This window comes from Eptatretus burgeri, chromosome 2, assembly GCF_056783735.1.
Source record: "Eptatretus burgeri isolate ZD-2024b chromosome 2, Ebu_testis_v1, whole genome shotgun sequence".
Taxonomy (NCBI): Eukaryota; Metazoa; Chordata; class Myxini; order Myxiniformes; family Myxinidae; genus Eptatretus; species Eptatretus burgeri.
The window spans coordinates 138,359,680-138,381,469 of record NC_140962.1 but is presented as its reverse complement, the minus strand read 5'-3'; the positions used below and the strand labels follow the sequence as shown (position 1 = coordinate 138,381,469).

Here is a 21,790-nt window from a genome sequence, read left to right as displayed (position 1 = left end):
CTCCCTCCTCTCTCCTCTCTCTCCCTCCTCTCTCATTCCCCTCCCTCCTCTCTCCTCTCTCTCACTCCCTCCCTCCTCTCTCATTCCCCTCCCTCCTCTCTCCTCTCTCTCACTCCCCTCCCTCCTCCCTCCTCTCTCTCACTCACTCCCCTCCCTCCCTCCCTCCTCTCTCTCACTCCCCTCCCTCCTCTCTCTCACTCCCCTCCCTCCTCCCTCCTCTCTCTCACTCCCCTCCCTCCTCCCTCCTCTCTCTCACTCCCCTCCCTCCTCCCTCCTCTCTCTCTCACTCCCCTCCCTCCTCCCTCCTCTCTCTCACTCACTCCCCTCCCTCCTCCCTCCTCTCTCTCACTCACTCCCCTCCCTCCTCCCTCCTCTCTCTCACTCACTCCCCTCCCTCCATCCCTCCTCTCTCTCACTCCCCTCCCTCCTCTCTCTCACTCCCCTCTTCCTCTCTCCTCTCTCTCTCACTCCCCTCTTCCTCTCTCCTCTCTCTCACTCCCTCCCTCCTCCCTCCTCTCTCTCACTCCCCTCCCTCCTGCCTCCTCTCTCTCACTCCCTCTCTCCTCTCTCTCACTCCCCTCCCTCCTCTCACTCCCCTCCCTCCTCTCTCTCTCTCACTTCCCTCCCTCCTCTCTCTCACTTCCCTCCCTCCTCTCTCTCACTTCCCTCCCCCTCTCTCTCACTTCCCTCCCTCCTCTCTCTCACTTCCCTCCCTCCTCTCTCTCACTTCCCTCCCTCCTCTCTCTCACTTCCCTCCCTCCTCTCTCTCACTTCCCTCCCTCCTCTCTCTCACTTCCCTCCCTCCTCTCTCTCACCTCCCTCCTCTCTCCTCTCTCTCACCTCCCTCCTCTCTCCTCTCTCTCACCTCCCTTCTATCTCCTCTCTCTCACCTCCCTCCTCTCTCCTCTCTTTCACTCCTCTCCCTCCTCTCTCACTCCCTCCCTCCTCTCTCATTCCCCTCCCTCCTCTCTCCTCTCTCTCACTCCCTCCCTCCTCTCTCATTCCCCTCCCTCCTCTCTCCTCTCTCTCCCTCCTCTCTCATTCCCCTCCCTCCTCTCTCACTCCCCTCCCTCCTCTCTCTCACTCCCCTCCCTCCTCTTTCATTCCCCTGCCTCGTCTCTCATTCCCCTCCCTCCTCTCTCTCTCTCTCTCACTCCCTCCCTCCTCTCTCTCCCTCCCTCCTCTCTCTCCCTCCCTCCTCTCTCTCTCCCTCCCTCCTCTCTCTCACTCCCCTCCCTCTTCTCTCCTCTCTCTCACTCCCCTCCCACCTCTCTCCTCTCTCTCTCACTCCCCTCCCACCTCTCTCCTCTCTCTCTCACTCCCCTCCCACCTCTCTCTCTCTCTCTCTCACTCCCCTCCCACCTCTCTCTCTCTCTCTCTCACTCCCCTCCCACCTCTCTCTCTCTCTCTCTCACTCCCCTCCCACCTCTCTCCTCTCTCACTCCCCTCCCACCTCTCTCCTCTCTCACTCCCCTCCCACCTCTCTCCTCTCTCACTCCCCTCCCACCTCTCTCCTCTCTCACTCCCCTCCCACCTCTCTCCTCTCTCACTCCCCTCCCTCCTCTCTTATTCCCCTCCCTCCTCTCTCATTCCCCTCCCTCTTCTCTCCTCTCTCTCACTCCCCTCCCTCCTCTCTCCTCTCTCTCACTCCCCTCCCTCCTCTCTCCTCTCTCTCACTCCCCTCCCTCCTCTCTCCTCTCTCTCACTCCCCTCCCTCCTCTCTCTCCTCTCTCTCACTCCCTCCCTCCTCTCTACTCTCTCTCACTCCCCTCCCTCCTCTCTCTCACTCCCCTCCTTTCTCTCTCTGTCTCTCTCTCTCTCCCCTCCCACCTCTCTCCTCTCTCACTCCCCTCCCACCTCTCTCCTCTCTCACTCCCCTCCCACCTCTCTCCTCTCTCACTCCCCTCCCACCTCTCTCCTCTCTCACTCCCCTCCCTCCTCTCTCATTCCCCTCCCTCTTCTCTCATTCCCCTCCCTCTTCTCTCCTCTCTCTCACTCCCCTCCCTCCTCTCTCCTCTCTCTCACTCCCCTCCCTCCTCTCTCCTCTCTCTCACTCCCCTCCCTCCTCTCTCCTCTCTCTCACTCCCCTCCCTCCTCTCTCCTCTCTCTCACTCCCCTCCCTCCTCTCTACTCTCTCTCACTCCCCTCCCTCCTCTCTCTCACTCCCCTCCTTTCTCTCTCTGTCTCTCTCTCTCCCCTCCCACCTCTCTCCTCTCTCACTCCCCTCCCACCTCTCTCCTCTCTCACTCCCCTCCCACCTCTCTCCTCTCTCACTCCCCTCCCTCCTCTCTCCTCTCTCTCACTCCCCTCCCTCCTCTCTACTCTCTCTCACTCCCCTCCCTCCTCTCTCTCACTCCCCTCCTTTCTCTCTCTGTCTCTCTCTCTCCCCTCCCACCTCTCTCCTCTCTCACTCCCCTCCCTCCTCTCTCCTCTCTCTCACTCCCCTCCCTCCTCTCTCCTCTCTCTCACTCCCCTCCCTCCTCTCTACTCTCTCTCACTCCCCTCCCTCCTCTCTCTCACTCCCCTCCTTCCTCTCTCTCACTCCCCTCCTTTCTCTCTCTGTCTCTCTCTCTCCCCTCCCTCCTCTCTCCTACTCCCCTCCCCCTCCCCCTCTCTCTCTCTCCCCTCCCTCCTGTCTCCTCTCTCTCACTCTCCTCTCTCTCACTCCCTCCCTCCTCTATCCTCTCTCTCAGTCCCCTCCCTCTCCCTCTCTCCCCCTCCCTCTTTCTCATCCCCCCATAAATAATCCCAACAGCAAAGTGATGGGTTGTATTTGCTAATATAATAAGATAGTAAATAAAAATTTAAAAACAATAATAAAAATTAAAGTTAAAAGTCTGATATAAAGGAGAGAGAAAAAAAGCTGGGGAAGAAAGGAGGAGGAAGGGAAAAAAAAAGGAGAAAAGGAAAGGAGGCGAGAGGAGAGGAAAAGTGGAGGAGAGTGAGAAGAGAAAAACGAGGAGAGGAAAGAGAGATAAAACGAAATAAAGGACAATAAAAGGGGAAAACAGAGAGCGAAAGGATTGAAAAGTTGTCAAAGAAGGGAGTTCTAAATGAACGAAAAGCACTTGATACTGACCACGACCGTTGGAAATTGACGTCAAAACCTCGTTAGGAGGAAACAACAGTGATAGTTAGTTCGTCAAGGGTCTTCACTCGGCCCCCATCCTTTAGAACCGGCGAATGCACCAGAGGAGACGGGCTCGTTGAAGATACTGTGCTTCAGAAACCGAAACCAAGATCTTTTGATCTTTCCCGGCGGATGAAGTTTCAGTCCCAAACACTAGCCGTCGCTAAATTGTCGACCATTCGGGTGGGACATTTGACTGCATCCACTCGCACCACCCTTACAATATAGTATATTAAAAAAAATAATGAAAAGTCATTAACATAAAACCCAAATAAAATAATAATCCTATAGATGCCATATAACCTCCCTCGTGCTCCTGTACCTGCTTTTTAGAGGGGGGGCATGATACAAATCAAGGTGGTGACTTGCACAAGACACAGGACCCACTTTGAAAGATTATCCGTCTTACCTGGATCCATCCTTTCTCAGATGGACATTTAGACTGAGCCCGTGAAACCGATTCCAGTGTATTGAAAGCAAATATTGAAAGGGAACATCATAGTATATTAACTTAAAGCAAATGTCTGCGATTAAGATGGAAAAGCAAAACCCTTTTACGTCAAGTATAGTATTCCGGTGAAATAATGTGCTAGTACTGTAAATATTTACACCACATATCAAACCACAGGAAAGATAGATTATTGATTGTACTTATGGATTAATTTTGGAGATCTTTCCTTTTGTCGTAATCATATTCTCTGAAAGCCTGCACTGCTCATGTGCTCCTGGTGTGAAGGACCCATATTAAGGAATCATGAAGGATGTCTGACCTCCAGTAGATGAGTAGAGACACAAGAAGAGCGAGACAGAGGAAGGTGAGAGCGGACACAACGAGCAGTGGGACAAAGACACCACTGACGTGGCCCGTGCGACCTTCAAAGCGAGACTGCAGACTCATGTTTCCTGCAAAGGAGAGAGAGGGAGCGAGTAGTTTTACAGGAGGCGAGGCAAGTCAAATGCTTCAACCACTTTGTGGCTTTTGCAAAATTTCCCTTTGCATTAAAAATAACTTAGGAGAGAGAGTCCCAACTCGAAGCACAATCCAAAAATAAATATTTTCAAATTTTGATAGCTATAGATTGGTTGGACGTACGATGCGCGCTGCACAATTCCGCGCTAATTGCATGCAAATTGGCATTGACCCCATATTTATATTCAACGCAGATGCTTCCATGAGTGTTCAGCAGTCACATTATATGGAGTGGGATGTTCTGCCTGCCTCATACAGAGGGATTACTAATTGGGCAAAAACAAACTGAGATCGGCAGGACGGCGACAGGACCATCTGCACGTCTATCGCCAATACGACAGCATGACCACTGAGCTGTTTGCATTATCCATTTTGGAATCATCATCTCCACAATAATCATATGAATGATACCTCAAGAGTAATGCCTCTTTTGCAATTATTGTGCTACGGTACAAAGGAAGGAAAAACAAAAAGAAGGTGTGTGTGTGTGTGTGTGTGTGTGTGTGTATATTGAAACAAATCCCACTTCCCGGTTGTTTTACATCGGAATTTTTGATGCTGGTGCACGCAGACGAAGAGGTGAAAAGAACAAAATGGAGTCGTTCCTGTCTAGGATTGTCATTGGTGATAAATTGTGTTTACAACCTTGAAGATTAATCGAAATCTCAGTCAATGGCATGGCTTTCTAGTGGATCTCTCGCCGAGGGGTAATTAAATGCGATGTTCAGTTGGCAAAGCCGTTGAGGATCAACTCATTTTTCATGTGGTGTCAAACTTATTGACGCCATTCTCAGGGGCGCAGCAATCAACTTGAGCATTACACCGAGGCGTACTGAAACTGCAGATATATTAGAGTGGTGGAACTGCTCCTTTCCCAGGACAATTGCAGACCTCACGTAATCCCGAGGAGACCCTTAACCGTCACAAGTATAAGGTTGGCTGCTCATGGCTCCTACTGACTGTACAGCCCAGTCGTTGTGCCTTCAGACGCGCAGCTTTCTATCGACAGCGCAACCCTAATGCTAACCCCAGTCCAGTCTTTTAGACCTCTTTTTGAAATAAATGAATTAAATTTGAATAATAATTAATTAAAATGATGACGACAATTGCGGAAATCAAATCGAAAAGTGATGACGTCATAAAGGATGGTGCTTGTAATAAGCGGCTGTGTGATGGCAACAAATACGAATACACAAAATGACATAAAAACAAACCCCTCTAATACTGGTGCAACTGCACAACAAAAGGAAATTTAAAAAATAAAAAAATAACTGCATGATAATTCAAATAACATGTAAGCATGCAAAAAAAAAGGTTCCTTTTAGAAGCAAGTGACATGACGAGTGAAGTTCATGGCACATCATCATAAATGCCCACTCATTCCGAGCTATGCCTCGTGTTGGCTTAATGGTTCGGGTGGTGGGCTTGGGATCCTACGATCCGGAGTTCAAATCCCACTCGGCAGTTGAATTAATACCAGATGGGGTTAACTCTGCCCGTCATCCTTCCGAGGTTGGCAAAATGAGTGCCAGCTTGTTGGTATACTGTGTCGGAGTGGTGACCCGTCCAGGATCCTGCTTTGGCAGCACCAATGCTCTGCACAGAGTATGGTCCCGATGGATGGATGGATTCCTAGCTAAAGCAAAGTTGAAAGATGGAAAAAAAGGTTAAACCAGGATTGAGTTTAAAAAAAAAAAAAAAAAAAAAATCAATTTTCACCCCTGTGACCCCAAGTCCCCAACCTTTCTGGCATGAACCGGGATTGAAATCCCCCAAAAAAATCCTTACATATATCATGCGTCTCCCAATGTAGATTGCATATCTAAAGTTACGTTAAAAGACGTTTAAATGGCTGTCGTTACATTTTTTGTTTTTGACCTTTTAACCCCACCCCAAGCTGTTGGGGCAGGGCCAAAAAACGATCCGACTCTTGCACATTCGTGAAATGTGGTGATAATAACCACCATGTTTGGTGACTTTCTGCCCGACCGTTTAGGAGATAGCATGATGGATGAACAGACAGACAGATAGGAGCCAATTACAATAACCCCTGTTTTTACACAAAGCGTAAGGATAACGAGCTAATAAATAAGAGGCAATACTTTTGAGGTATCCAGCCCTCAGATTTATGTTGCAGTGTAAATAATCACTAGTATTTGGACCAGTCTGTCGATTGGACGGGTATTGATAAAAGCCTCGACTCTTTAAATCCCATACGGTCCTCAGGATGGTTTGTCTACGTTGGAGCATGGGATGTGGATGGGTGCTTTTTTTGTATCGGTAACATTTAGTGCCCAATGCAAGTTGCGCTGCGAAGGTGATGGTGGACCTTCTTAGGACGTGCAGTCAATGTTACCTACAAAGCAGCATCCCATCATCTCATCAGGGAATAAAGAAAGAAAAACCATCCGTGTTACCAAACGACGCGTCTCATTAAGGGTCATCTATTTATTATGCAGACAAAAAAGGGGGTTTTTTTGTAAATTTTTCCCATAATGTGACATTTCCTCTTCCCTCACCTTCAATCACACCCGTATCGTCACCTCTTTCAATTTATCTCAACTATTCCAACCCCAGCATACAACCTTCGCTTAGTCTTTTCTTTCTTCCATTCCCTTTCCTTTTCTCAATTTCAATTTTTTCGTCTCCATATCGTCCTCTCCCCACCCCTACGACCCCACACGTACATAATAAAAAGATGACCCACAAAGACAACTCAAGTTGAAACACCCCACAGGGTAGAGCATTCTATTGAACCTCACCAATCGGAGAAAGTTAACGCACACGGATCAGTGCATGACATGATGAACGTGATTTACGTAAACACACTTTGGTTAGTACAGTGCATGTAGATGCAAGCAATGAAAGACAGGATGGTGTAAAAGGTGATTTTATTTACATTTGGTCATACACACGGTGAGCCGTTGTGCCCCGAATGGCACCGCCATACATTTTCTCATGGTATAATAGAAAATGTAGTTCCAATACGAAGATGGTTAATAGTCTGAATACAGGAGAACCTCGATAATCAACATTAATTCGTTCGTGAAAAGTAGGCGAACAATTCCAAATTCCTGCTCTAACCTCCAGGGGGGCACTGCATCAGTGGCACAGATGCACCCCCCAGCAAAACGATGCCATCCACAGCTATGTGCTGCATACAAAAGAAGAAAAATCTGCATCAATCATACTCATCAATTCATCTTTCTGGGCCGCATGGCGTCAATGAGCGTGAAAGCAGGTAACACCGATGTCACGGGTACGCATCCACTGATCCTATCGCTGCGTTGGACCAAGGAAATAGAAACGTGAAAAGGTGTGTTAATATTTACACCTGGTTTAATGGTGGTGCACACGATGAGAGCTCCATAAAAGCTCAGGAGGTTGGTGTGAATAAGAGCATTCCCCCGATGAGGACCAAGCGTGTTCCCTCCGCAACCAAAGGTGAAGGAGGTGATGTTTTCACCCCTGTCTGATTGTCTGTTTATTGTCTACAGGTCACAATTCCAAACCGATCGTCATGAAATTTTCCCAAGTTCTAGAGGTCGTCTCAATGGAGAAGCCTCTTGATTTTGAGGTCAAAGATCGTCTTGAGGTCAAATTTCGAAAATCTTCAATTTTCATCCGATTGACTTGAAACTTGAAGATGATTTATATTTCATGTCAATGAATTGAAGGAGCCAATTACTTTTCAGGTCAACAGAGACCAAATGGTCAACATAGGCCCAAGGTCATCAACGAAGGTGGTATTTCTAAAAGCCTCAGTTTTCATCCGATTGACTTGAAATTTGAAGAGGATAGATATTTCAGGTCACTAAATTCAACCACCAATTAATTTGGAGGTCCACATCGACCAAAAGGTCAACATAGGGCCGCATTTCTAAAATTGTCAATTTTCATCCGATTAACCTGGAGATTAAGCAGCAATTGCATCGTCCATCACTGAATTTGGAAACCAACTATTTTTGAGGTCAAAAAGGTCAAAGGACAACTCAAGGTCAAACTTCTAAAATCATCAATTTCAATCTGAAAAATAATCAATTTTCATCTAATTGACCAGAGCTTTGATTAAGATTGTCAATTTTAATTTGAATGAAATGGACAATTTGATGTATCCATGGCAACCTTTCGAGAGGGGGGTGGATTTTGCCAGTATCGTGCTCTGCACATCTTTTTCTTGTTTGTTTGTGAACAGGATATCTCAAAAAGTCGTGGATGGATTCAGACAAAAACTTGGTGGATGAGTTGGTTAGGTGATAAAAACAAGCTGATAAATTTTAGTTCAGGTCCGATTCCAGATGCGGCCTATCAGTGGGATACAAAACGTAAACTAATCAGCCTGGCGGAGGTATGTGCACTACCGAGCGCCCTTCTCGTTCGATGTTTGTTTTACTACATGTGAATTATCGAGGTTCTATTGTATCAAAAGTATCTGACGACGACATACGACTTTCAGAATATGAAAAAAAATGTTCAACACAATGCATGCATTCGGTGATGAGACGGTGGACAGCCTGGACCGGTTAGAATGGAGGCAAGACACAAGGAGAAAGATGAAATGGATCGGTGAGCAAGTGGATCTGGACATGCCGAGGTGGGCATGCCAAGTTGGACAGGCCGAGGCAGAAAGGCCAGATAGAATCAGCAAGAAAATGCAGAATAAGTGCCCACCAAGAATTGAAAGAAGAGTCAGGAAATAGGTCTAACTTGTACATGGGGACTCAATGTTGTCCATGTACAATATTTCTGGTTTACGATAGAAGACAAAATATTGTAGAGGGCACGGTTTACGTATCTTTTATGATCCGTTTTCTTTTTATTTTCTTTTTTTTAATATCTTTCAACCTGCTGCCTCGAGCTGTGGATTGCCTCGGCCTACTCCCCCTTACCTCTATCTTTCTCTGACAGAGTCAGGTTATCCATGCCTTGTGGAGTTTCCTCACCGGTGTCGTCTGGGCCTTGTCCAACTCCAGATACTGCAACACTGTCACGTGTCCCCGAAGAGAAGGATCTGGCTTTTCCATCTCCACCATTTTTCATCAGGTCTTCCCCTGCTGAGGCAAGGTCTTCATCTTCAGTAACTTCTGGTGATCCAGCCTTTGTAGGCCATACCTTTTGTCCATCTGACGCTCTCACGTCTGAATCCCTGGAAGCGTTTCCTTGCGATCCTGAATATCTCCCATGGCCTTCCCACCACATGGCATCTATGCTACCCAATTCATCACCTGACAACGTCACCTCCAGGGAAGAGTCTGAACCATCAATGGATGTTGGTAAAGCTGCATGGGGGGTTGCTGCAATCGGTGCCGTGCTCTCAACGGGCTCCGCTGAAGTACCGGGAGCTTGAGAGGGAGTTGCAGAACTGAAAGGGAAGTGGCGTGGAGTGTTTTGTGGTGTTGCCTGCGATTCACGTTCAAGTGGATGCGCAGGCAATGGGGCTACAGCCCAAGCTGGAGGACTTGTCACACCAACAGCAAAGTCTGCAGAAGGGGCGAGAGGGAAGAGCATCTGTAGGGACGTAGGAACAGGCTTTGTTTGCTTGTTTCCCAATGAAGAGCCCATATCTGTGGCTACATGATTCTTGTTATGAGGTGGCTTTTGATGCCATGCCTCTGCTGGATGATAAGGTTGTTCAGATGTCGAAGCTGTGATTTGACTTTCTGAAGGTAACACTGCCAACAGTGCTGCTTCATGGGAGTATGGTTTCTTTTTAACTTTCATTGTAATTGGAGATGTGGCAGGTGAGAAAGTGGACTTCGGCACATATCGATCCCCTGCAACAAAGCCAAAGGTTAATGCTTCCCTGGGTGTCATTGAGAATTCAGAATCCCTTTGGAAAGCTTCATCCTGTCCCTTTTCAGAGGGTTTGTAATGTACTGGGTTAATAGTTGAATGCACATCATGTTGCAGGCCAAATATTTCATCCTCTGCCGTGATTGTTCTGCGATTGTTTTTGCCTCCAGTCTGATAAGAGATTGTTGATGGTGTTTGAAGAATAAGTCCATTATTGTTGTGGGTGCTGGAAACACCTGCCAGTTCATTAACACCAGGCATTTTATTAGATCCACGAAGACTCTCCTTAGGCCCTACAGAGGGCCCTGAAAAGCTCTGAAGGAGGCTTTGTGTCTCTGATTTTACAGTTGGCATCATGGCAACAATTGTTTGGTTACCTGTGTCGTCGGCAGTGTGAACAGCCTCGAGATCGGGCGAAACGGCGCCGTTTCTGTTGTGGTCTTGCAATGATGAAGAGGGTTCCTGGACAGGTACATGGACAGACTTTTACATAACAGCACGTAAACACATTTGCACACAGCATGCGGCATCAATGGCAACAGGTGCACAAAGGCTGTTGAGGTGCTGGAATATGGTGGAGTGGTGGTGGAAATGGACGTCACTGAATTGATGAAAGATTTCTGAGATGACGATGGGTATAAGATCATGTTCTTGATTATCCACAAGTCCTGCATTGCATTTATTGCCTTTCAGTTCACAAGACTTGGTGGTATAATGATTAGAGTGTCCGCTCTGATTCTGAGAGGTCGGCGGTGCGAACCCTGGCCGATTCGTACCAAAGACTTTAAAAATGGTACGTACTACTTCCTTGCTTGCTGATCAGTATTTTAAAAAGATAGAGCACGGACAAACAACCATAGGTTTGTAACGATTGTGCAGGTCTAATGGGCCTAATAGTCTCCAGCTGTGTCGAAGGAACCAACATTAGTATTATTATTAATAATACGAGTGCGAGCCCATAGGTGCGTGCCAGTATGTGCAGCTTCGTGCCTGCAGTATCAGGTCCCCAGCATCAATTGTGACGTTGTATCAAACGAAGAAGAAGAATTGCGACGTCAATCTTTCCCCAAAAAAATTAATTAATTATATGAACATTAATTGTGACGTCATTCGTGACGTCATAGCACCGTGTCCTGTCATTGGTTCACAGATACATGGCCGTAACTTGGGAACCGCTCGTCCGATTGATATCAAACCTTGAAAAGGCACATCCGCGGGTCCCCGGCAATATTCCTGGCAAGTTTCAATCCGATTGGAACGGTGGTCGTCTGGTTATTAATAATTTGGGAAAAAAATGGCATGATAAGGTGAGTGGGTGGAACGACACCTTCAGCTGCCATATATACACCTTTTCAACACTGAAAAAGCAGTAAAATGGCCGTAACTTGGGAACCGCTCGTCCGATCGATATCAAACCTCGAAAAGGCACATCCGCGGGTCCCCGGCAATATTCCTGGCAAGTTTCAATGAGATCGGACCGGCGGTCACAGACAGACAAACAGTCAGACAAACAGACAGACAAACAGACACACACACAGAGATTGCTGAAATTATAGATAGATGTTCCGCACTTTCATTATATCCTGGTATAAAGCGTTTAGTCTTTGAGAAGTACAAGAGAACATACCCACCATTTTGGAATACCTAAAACGAGGACTGATTCGTCGTATTTCCTGTTTTGATTTTTCTTTGGGGTGTGGAATCATTGTGTCGTCAGGATTTCAGGGTTTTTATGATCATTTACAGTGGGGCAGCTATGGTCTGGGGGGTTTTAAAAAAAAATCCTCATTTATTTATTTTCTTCTCGTTCTATGATTTCACCTCGACTGCAATTCGACCCAAAAGGCTTGGTCGTCTCATGTCTTCGGTTCTTGGACTACCTTGTGGCGTCGACACGCAAACTTCAGGCTCAGTCAGCCAGTTTGGAGAACATTGGGCCGATCCTACATGATCATATTAAAACAACATGTCCAAAATGATGGGACATGGTGTCGGGATGACGATGACGATGATGATAGTTTTGACCAAAAAGTGAAAATACTCGCATTCCTCTGAAAGCAAAAATCCACGGTACGTAGGTGCGTGCGAGAACGGAGTCAGAATTTATTTCACATCTTTGTATTCATCCGCAAGTAAGTGTTCAGAATAATACAACAAACTGCTGATTCTACACGAATACCGACTACGACTACTCCTCCGACATGCTCCTCAAGTGAACCGCATCGGCGCGGTGGTGCGGAACAAAAGTCGTTATTAAATATTGATGTGATGTGTAACGCCTGAAATAATCCCACAAGGTCTTGCATGGAAAGGGTATCTCGAGCTCATCGCATCATTAGACGAGCTCGGGGATCTCTCAGTATCAGCAACGCCCATTGGCTCCTCTGAAAGGACTCCACGGAGTGGTCAATGATATTCACACAAGTTTCTTTCTTACCACGACCGGGGCTGCGTTCGGTTAGCAAGCAGCGAGCCAGCTGTTCCTCATGAACAGCTTCAAGTGGAGTGCTTGGTTAAGTGCTAAAGCCACTTATGTGTATAATAACTCGGTTTTGAAAATTTTGGTGAACTTGGTGATGGCGATCAATGACTACAGCGGAGTATTCAAGCTTCGCTTTTAGTTTAACAGTAAATAACGTGTGATGAGCATTTGTGTGGTTTTATGTGAAATATGATGGAATGAAGAACGGAATGGTATGGTATGTCCCTAAAAGTGGTTGACATGAACGCGAGTGTGAAAATACCCCATTGTACACAATCCACGGTGAAACGTCATGCGAATCTCCAGCTTGGCCTTGTAATTGGCTGTACTCCACGTCTGAAAGAAGAATTTAAAACAAAAACGTTTCTGTTAATTGTAAAATCAAACCATGTACACGAGATTGAGAGTGAGAGAGTCCTTCATGAACCAATATCACAAACGTGCACTCAAAACAGCAGCAGTGGATACACTCAAGCTTGAAATATCAACGATCCCGACGGACAACTGCTTTTGCCTTCCGGAGTTTTAGGCAGAATCGACTTGAGATGCAGTTTTTGTAAGTTTAACTAGAAAATCTTTGATCGAACATATATTCCAGGTGAACTGACCTTTAACACGAAAGATGAAACGTTCACTGGGTAATCCCAACAGGCTTCGGCAAACAGGAACCACTAGGATCTCAATCAGGCCTGAAGGAAGTGGTCCAATTATAGCTCCCTGCAAAAATACTGTGATCTGTTATTGAGTGTCCTTCTCAGTTTCCATCATGATCTACATCTTACCAGATAACAATCATGGTGTTTGATAGTCCCCCAAGCAATTCAACACAGCACTTACAATCCCCAATCATAAAAACAGCACTCAATGTACCCACTCATAAGAGTTAAAGCATCCGCTCTGAACCTGGGAGGTCGGCGGTCCAAACCCCGGCCAAGTCATACCAAAACATAAACAGTGAATGTTGGCATCATGTTCAGATGATGAAGGTCATGCACCATGTGTGTACCTCTTGGCCATCCTGTCAACCCATTACCAAGTAACGGTAACCAACTCTTCGACGAAGGAGATCTTCACAATGTTAAAATACACAAAGCTTGTGTATCTGGATTGGGTGCTTCTGAACACCGATGGAAAGGGCATATCTGGGGCTTGTGTAGTCGCAGGGTAAGTTTCAAATCAACTTTTAAAATGATGATATTTACTATCAATCATGTTCCGGAGATGGGGGAGGAGTGAAAGTTGTGATGACTGTTATATATATATATATATTGTTGCGAATCTGGAAGCCATGAGCACACAACAAACAGGTCCCATAGCTCAGTTATTTCGATAAGTGAATGTGGATAGATAGCTCCCTTTCCCTAGTCTAATGGGTGCATAAATGTAAATGCACTGTGAGTTACTTTGATAGTCAGGGTTTTCTTTCATTTTTACACCCCTCATAACTACGACAACACCAGCATCACCTTCACCTCGCTCGGGCCAACGCCATTGTCTACGTGCATGTCAGCACGTACGTGGGCAGAGCCCACGCAGAATACAGTTCCTCTGGCTGTTTGGTGAGCGGAGCCCATGCAGAATAATATTCCTCTGCCTGGTTGGTGGGCGGAGTTCAAGGATTAGCCTTGCGGCGGCCCGCGACCAATCAGCGTGCTACGGGTGGGGTGACCGCCGCTCAGCCAATCAGATCCCGCGACAGGGAGAAAGGGGTCCGCATGACGTCACCACGCCCCCGGGCCAATCGACGGACTTGCCGCACGTTTTGGCCAATGACAGGGCGACGAGCAATTCTGCGCGCAAAAACTGTCCAGTAAGGGAGAGCGGGCAGGGCGGAGGCGTTCACGTTCACGTCCCTTCTTTCATTGACTGAGCGTGTCGCGTGCTGGGGAAAATTAGCAAGGCCGTTGTGCCACCGTAAGGGGACATCTGGACCGACGGTTCTCGGCGATTAAACCGCTCGGAATCGCACACGGAACGAGCGCGCTAAGCGGCTCATTTTCGTACGAGTTCCGTCGAGGGTGTGAAGACTCGGTAGATCGCCACGTGGTCTCTAGGTATTTTGAACATTTGGCAAATAACCCTGTACCACGTGGTGGAAATATTGACCCTTCACGGTCCGAAAGGGACCCGTACTCTGTGGACTTTTCCGAACAGTACGATCTGAATTCCAGGTGATCGGTCGAGCCGACTTGCGGCTCCATCTAGTGGTCGTACTCGTGGCCGATGTCCCGGCCCCGCAACAATATGTGCTTGGGGTATAAAACCACACCAAGGGACAGGATGAAGGAAAACTGCTTTGATGATTTTTTTCCCACTCATCATCATTACTTCGGATGCAGCCTGTGGCCGACCGTGGAAGGATGACAGGCTGAGTAATCCCACCTGGTGTCATTAATGACATGACAGGGGATAAAACTCAAAACCGAAGATCTTAAGGCGGATCCGGATTCGCATTGTCAGGTCAGGCCAGATCAGATCTGTGACTTGCTACAGATATCACGTAAACCTGCACTGACCTGTCTCATGGTCAGATTGTCGGTGACTAAATCGTCTCCCCCACCAGGTTTTCTGGTGAGGAGGGTGTTTGGATATGGACACCCAACAAGAATTAAAACAAAACCAGTCAAAGGGTGGAGGAACTCCTTGTGAGCCAACGGCAATCCATATCTCGTGCACAACTGTGACTGCGGACGTCCTCCTGCAGTTGGGTTACTTCTTATTCGGAGGTTGGTGACAGGATTTGCACTCCGGCCACCGTAAAACACTTCACTCTGCAAAACATCAGAAAACCGTAAAGAAAATTAAAAACCCACTCAGTGGGAGTACCTGCTGTGCAGCTGCCCTCCACCGGGCAGCTCACCGGATTACAGGATTGGGGCAAAGCCTTTGGAACCCCCAATCTTTGATGATCGGAGGAAAACCATGGGGTAACCTTCCCGGGTTAGACTGCGGTAGTGCGTGGCGGGGGTGGTGCTGAGGTGTTGTCCACCAGACGGTGGCCTCCTTGAGTTAACCTGAGGTGGTCCCTTCAGCTGGGTGCCTGGAATGTCTTATCCTTAAGAGAGGATGACCACCTGTCTCTGTTATCATCTGAGCTCAAGCGTTTGAACGGCATTATTGCAGCACTCTCTGAGGTTCCGAGAGCAGATAGTGGCTCGATCATGATGGGTCGTTACACCCACTATTGGTCTGGTCGCTCTGATGGTTGCCATGCCCAAGGAGTTGCTGTAGCTGTGTCCAATAAGCTGACCCCAATGATAATTGAGGTAACACCGGTCAACGAGCATATTATGAGACTAACGATTCATCACTCCTTGGATGTCATTTCCCTGGTCTCTGTTTATGCTCCGACTGAGGCGAGTGATCTCACTGTGAAGGATGCATTCGACGCCACGCTCAAGTCTGTGGTTAATCAGTGCCTCAGGCAAGATATTCCTCTAGTCTTGGGGGATTTCAATGCATCGACTGGAACTGATGGGGATGGTTATGAGATGTGTGTTGGTCCCCATGGGTCTGGAACTGTGAACCTGAATAGCACGAAGTTCCTCGACTTCGCAAGAAGTTATGGACAAAGGGTGGCCGGTTCAAGGTTTCAGCACCCACAAGCTCATTGCTGGACTTCCTATTCCAATGCTGGCGGTGTGGCAAAGGAGATTGACCATGTCCTCATTGATGGTCGCTGGAGGATGATCCAGAACTGCAGGGTCTACCGGAGTGCTCAGCTGCTCAATACCGACCACAGGCTTGTGGTAGCAACTCTGAAGTTGCAGCTTAAATCTGGGAGAATGGTACCATCCAGGCCTAGGCTGGATGTTGGCAAGCTCAAGGATGAGAGGATAGCTGAGGAGTTTGTGAACAGACTGAGTGGGGATTTGGGGGTCTGAGTGCTTTAGGGGGTCCTGAAGAGTTGTGGAGTGCCTTCAAGAACACCATCCTTAATGCTGCCGGTGGATGTCTTGAAACTCACCGTAGGGTGAAGAAGAATTTTGTCTCTCAAGGGACACTGGATACCATTGACCAGAGTTGCAGAGCCAGGCTGAATGGCAGAGCTGAGCTGTTCAGGGGGGTGTGGCGTAAAACTGTACGTGCACTAAGGGTGGACAAGGAGGCCTACTGTACGTGCGAGGAATCTGTGAGGGGGTAGAGCATCATCTGTAGTCAAGTGATTCTTGTCCTGCTTACTGGGGAAGTCACGCATTGCATTCCTCCAAGCCCATCCCTCAGTGTACTGCAGTTAGAGCAGAGGGTGGTAGGCTCTTGAGAGAGGAGTCTGAAGTGAAGGCCCGCTGGGCCAGTTAATTTGAGTGGTTGTACTGGGCTGATCCACCAGCTGTCGAGTTGGACATCAGGGGTGTTACAATTCCTGTTGCTGACCCTCCAATCAACTGTGGTCCACCTTCGCTTGTGGAAACACAGGCTGCGGTGAACCAGTTGAAATGGGGTAAAGCTCCAGGGATCTGTGTAATCCATGCTGAACTTCTCAAGGCTGGTGGAAATGCTGGACTCGTGTCATTGCATACAGTTTTGTGCTCTGCCTGGAACACAGGCATCATCCCAACTGACTGGAAGAGGGGCCTTGTTGTCCCTCTCTGGAAAGGGAAGGGTGATCGCCAAGACTGCACCAACTACCGAGGGGTGACGCTGCTCTCAGTGCCGGGCAAGGTCTTTGCTCGGATAATTCTTGGTAGGGTTCGCCACCATCTGCTTGAGCACCAGCGCCCTGAACAATCAGGCTTTACACCAAAGAGGTCAATGATTGACCGTATCCTTGCACTTCGGATCCTCACCGAATGCAGATGAGTTTCGGCAGGGGCTGCTTTCAGCCTATGTTGATCTCTGTAAAGCGTTCGATTCAGTGAATCGGGATGCCCTCTGGAGGATTCCAGATCTTAGTGGGGTGCCACCAAAACTGATCGATCTGATGTCTCAACTCTACTCTGGTACTGAGAGTGCTGTGAAGTGTGGTGGTACCATCTCTGACATATTTCCAGTTGTTAGTGGAGTTTGTCAGGGGTGTGTACTGGCCCCCACACTTTTCAGTGCTTGTATGGACTGGATTCTGGGGAGGATTTCAGAGAGATCAAGTTGCGGTGCATCATTTGGGAATGTCAAGATCTCTGACCTTGATTTTGCAGACGATGCAGTCATCTTTGCGGAGAGTCTGGATATCCTTTTGGGGGCCCACAAGGTGCTGAATGAGGAGTCGGAGCCACTGGGGTTATGGGTTTCCTGGGTCAAAACTAAGATCCAGGCTTTCAATGACATCTTGGATGCTGCAATCTTGTTGGTACCTGTTTGTGGTGAGGATGTTGAGATCATGGAGAGATTCACTTACCTTGGTAGTGATATTTATGTCTCTGATGGCTGAGAGCCATAGGTCAATAGACATCTGAGTCGGGCCTGGGGAGTGATGGATTCACTGGATCATGGGGTGTGGCGCTGTCGGTACCTGTGTGGGAGGACGAAAGTCCGAGTCTTGAGGAGCTTGGTGCTTCCAGTATTGCTCTACGGATGTGAGACTTGGACTCTGACCAGGGATCTGAGACGGAGACTTGATACCTTTGGTACCAGGTCTCTTCGGAGAATCCTTGACTATCGCTGGTCAGACTTTGTGTCCAACGAGCGGTTGCTGAGAGACTCAAATGAGATTTTTACCTTTGTAGTCCGTGAGCGTCAACTGCGGCTGTATGGACATGTGGCTCGATTTTGCGACGCTGATCCTGCTCACCAGATTCTCTCAGTGAGGGAGTCTTGTGAGTGGAGGAGGCCAATGGGCCGACCACATGCCTCATGGTTGCAGCAGGTTGATCAGCATCTCAAGGAGATGGGGATGGGCCAGGCATCTGCCTGGGGGATGGCCAGACGGAGGCCCCTGGAGTACTGGTGGAAAGTGGATGCAGCGATGCGCTGCTACAGCGCATGCTCTCATACCTGACCTGACCTGATTCACTGACTGACTGACCTATGGATAGTGCTCAATCGCATAAGCTGACCTGACTAAAGTCCAGGTGAGCTCATAATAATAATAATAACAATAATAATAGTAATTATAATAACTGGAACAGCACTCGTGGAACGCATCATCTCGCCTCCGGCATTCGTTCTGAACAAACCATCGTTCACTGAACATGCTACTATTATTGTCAATATATCGGTATCATCCATGCACCCTGTTAAGTCACATAGTTTCTTTTCATGGGTTGTGATGTGAATCATAAAATTTATGACTCGCTCACATCAGGTCAGAGATCAGATATATGAAGTTTCAATTTTTCGGATAAGGATATTAATTCAAGCAATTATGGCTGGAATACCACTTCACCTATGACATCATCGTTATCACCATATATACACCCCATGGGGAGTTGATGACATATGCCAAGTTTCAACTTTTGTTTTTGTTGAGTGGTATTGGAGAAGTTTACATCCAAATTTTTTTCCTTTGATCCAATATGGCTGCCATAACATGTGACATATGACATCAGAGTTATCAATAAAATATTCTCCATGGGGAGTCAGTCCCTCCTATGTTTAAAGTTTCACATTGTTCGGACAAGCAGTTGCAGAGAAAATCATTTCAAAGCAAAAATATATAGATGCGGACAGACACAGACACAGGCACACACAGAGAAAAAGACACAAACAGAAGCATTGCAATGGTCTCGCATCCCCTATGTGGCATGACTAAATACGGGTAAGACCGAAATGAATACAATGCATGCTACACTGTCCAGCAGACAGTACAACTTACTCATGAGTGTGACTCTCATCTAATTGGTCTGTCCTGGTTTGTGGGTAGAAAGCTGATCACCGTGTGGATGTAAATTTAGTGATCATAACTGCAAGGGTCTAACCGATCAGCCACTCTTGCAAACGGAACAGAGTGAAATGGGAAATTGGACCACCGAGACCGTGGTGCGCCCCTTCTCACGACAACTTACTTCGTGCTATGTATCATTTTTAGCCCTATCTCTCAATGGTGAAGAATCACTTGAAAAAATTTTATCAGATCCAGATCCAGATTTGGATCTTCATCAAAATTGAATCAATTCTTACTCGTCACACACCTAACGTAACATGTCCACCAAGTTTCATCCGAATCCGTCCACAACTTTTTGAGATATTCTGCACACAGACAAACAGACAAACAAACAGAGAGGGGTATATCCTTCACCTTCGGTGGCGGAGGTAAAAAAAAAAAAAGAAACCTAATAAAAAAAACTCAATGCCACAGTGATGAAGAAATCCCAAAATGGTTCATAAATCATTCAATTGATGGAGTTGGAGCTGAAAAACAATAAATCAAAAGCCAAATGTTTCAGCATTTTCCTTGTCAAAAAGCAAATACCAAAAATCAGGCTGTCTTTGGAATAAAGAAAAACAAAAATGAAGAGGAGTTGTAAATCATATCACATATATGGCTGGTAGGATATCTTAGAGTATGTGCATACTAACCTCTGAGCAGTCTAGCATGAGTTTGAATCTCAACCGAGCTATAAACTATCACCCTGATGTTTTCCATCAGTGTGTAACAGTCACGTTGGATTTGATGACACGTCTGCCAGCACTGGTCATCGGTGGACATCAAAGATCCCACGGTGTGTTTTGCGATTAGTTGGCATGTCATCACCCGCACCCTGAACAAATCACAATTTCCTGCCAACTGCAGTCAAACATCAAGCCTTGCCAGCCAGTTAAGTTAGTGAAACACTTTGGTTCCCATATAGTACGTTGTGGTAACATCTAATTTTCGCTCGAAGTTTATCAAAAATGTCCCTCTTTTGGCTCAAATAAAGTATGCGTCGTTGGCTGTTACCTCCATATGTGGGTTGCAGAAGGAATCCTGGCAAGGCTCGAAGTATCCACCTTCATTTCGGTAAGGGATCATGATTCATGGACCAAGCTGTGAAGTTTTCTGTTCTCAAAGTTTTGTGCCGAGGGCTCTCTTCAGGATCGTCGCTGAGCCCCGGACGGCTTCCTAACTGTAGTTCGTTTGTCGTAATATCCACAGGGAAGGTTTTTAATATCTCCATGAGGTTCTTCTTTATCATTTGCGATGCTACAGTAAGTTATCGCTGGTACCATTTCGGCATTCTTCAGCTTCCATGATAATTTTGACTGAATTTTTGAGATTCTGGTATTTGGTAATTTTCTTCATTTCTGTGTCGTTTTGGCTAAATTCGCTGAGTGCTGAAAATTAGCAACGCCATCTTTCATTTTCTATACCATCTCCTTTTTTTTGTACCAAAGTACCATATTCGATCACAATACTTCGTTTTCGATGTTCAGGCTCGATGGGATCATCAGGTCGTGCGTGAACACATCATGTCTTTGTTTTCAATTAGTGCTTTTGGTTCATGTTTCCACGAGTTTTCTGGGACTGGGATAATGAAGTTTTTGCAGATTGTTGCGTCCTTTGGTGTACAACTGTTTTGACATGAGTTTTTTTTTTTTACATCCCGATCGGAGGTGGCTCGTACTTTCTGTTTCTACCTTGCAAAATCTACACATTTCTGATTAGCTGAGTCCTGCCATTTTCATGAAGCCATTTGTGTGGTGTCCCTGGTCTTGGACGTTTATAATGATTCGTTCTCCATCCCAGTTGAGCTGACCTCTTCTTAGCCATTCCAATGAGCCGTCTTTGTCTATTTCCAAATCTGTCCAATTCTTTTTTTGTACCTCCCTGCACTTTTGGTCTTTCTCCCGGTTGTCGGTGAATATCTTTTGATATTTCACTTTGTGTATTTCTTTTGTTTTTTTCTGCAATCGTTGGGGCTGTATTCGTTGCCGTGTCGGTTTGATGGGTGATGTCTTCCATTTGTACTTGTCTTTGGAATTTATTTTTAGCGCGAACGCTGCTCTAAGAGAGCTCGGCGTTGTTGTTATTGTTCTTCTTCTTGTGAAGACAAAACCTTTATATTAGGACGCGGCTCTTTTATATACACGATCCGAATCTCCTTAAATACTAAACACTTGTACACATCCTCGCATTGAGGGTGCCTTTTGAGAGCGTCTATCATGAACTTTTAAATATATTCGGACATTTGCTTTAAAGTTTCGAAAAGTTCACGTTACTATTTAAAGATTATTCCATTTAATGTATTGTAATTTCGTAAATACACTATTTATTTCGTAAATACACGATATTTCATAAATACGTAAATACACTATGACGGGTCTCGCTATTAGCTGAATCAAGGCACGTGATGAAATATCGGAAGTTGTTGTTGTTGTTTTTTTGTTGTTTTTTAGCCGACAAAACCTTTAGGACGCTGCTCTTGGACACATTTGTCCTTGTTGTAAGGATACCTTCTCTGGCTTGCCGTCTTCGTGTTTGCGTACAAATTAGATTCGGTAGTCTGATGAACTGTTCACGTATTCATCCAATCCTGCAGTTGTCACTCTGTGCACTTGG

At 46.7% G+C, this 21,790-nt stretch overlaps 1 protein-coding gene across 8 annotated transcripts in view; it reads right to left on the bottom strand.

Moving 5' to 3' along the window:
• LOC147033272 (receptor-type tyrosine-protein phosphatase gamma-like) overlaps nt 1-21,790 on the bottom strand; it is a 176,220-nt gene that overhangs the window by 64,073 nt on the left and 90,357 nt on the right. For 2 of the 8 annotated variants that reach the window (XM_085871480.1, XM_085871481.1), the window contains exons 11-15: nt 12,984-13,092; nt 12,638-12,711; nt 10,271-10,355; nt 8,990-9,580; nt 3,901-4,033 (exon numbers count right to left, since the gene is read on the bottom strand). In XM_085871480.1, the coding sequence (XP_085727606.1) occupies nt 3,901-4,033; nt 8,990-9,580; nt 10,271-10,355; nt 12,638-12,711; nt 12,984-13,092 (992 nt within the window). Of the gene's footprint in view, nt 1-3,900; nt 4,034-8,989; nt 10,356-12,637; nt 12,712-12,983; nt 13,093-21,790 lie in introns of all 8 variants that reach the window. The other 6 variants (XM_085871474.1, XM_085871475.1, XM_085871477.1 and 3 more) reach the window with 5 other exon arrangements.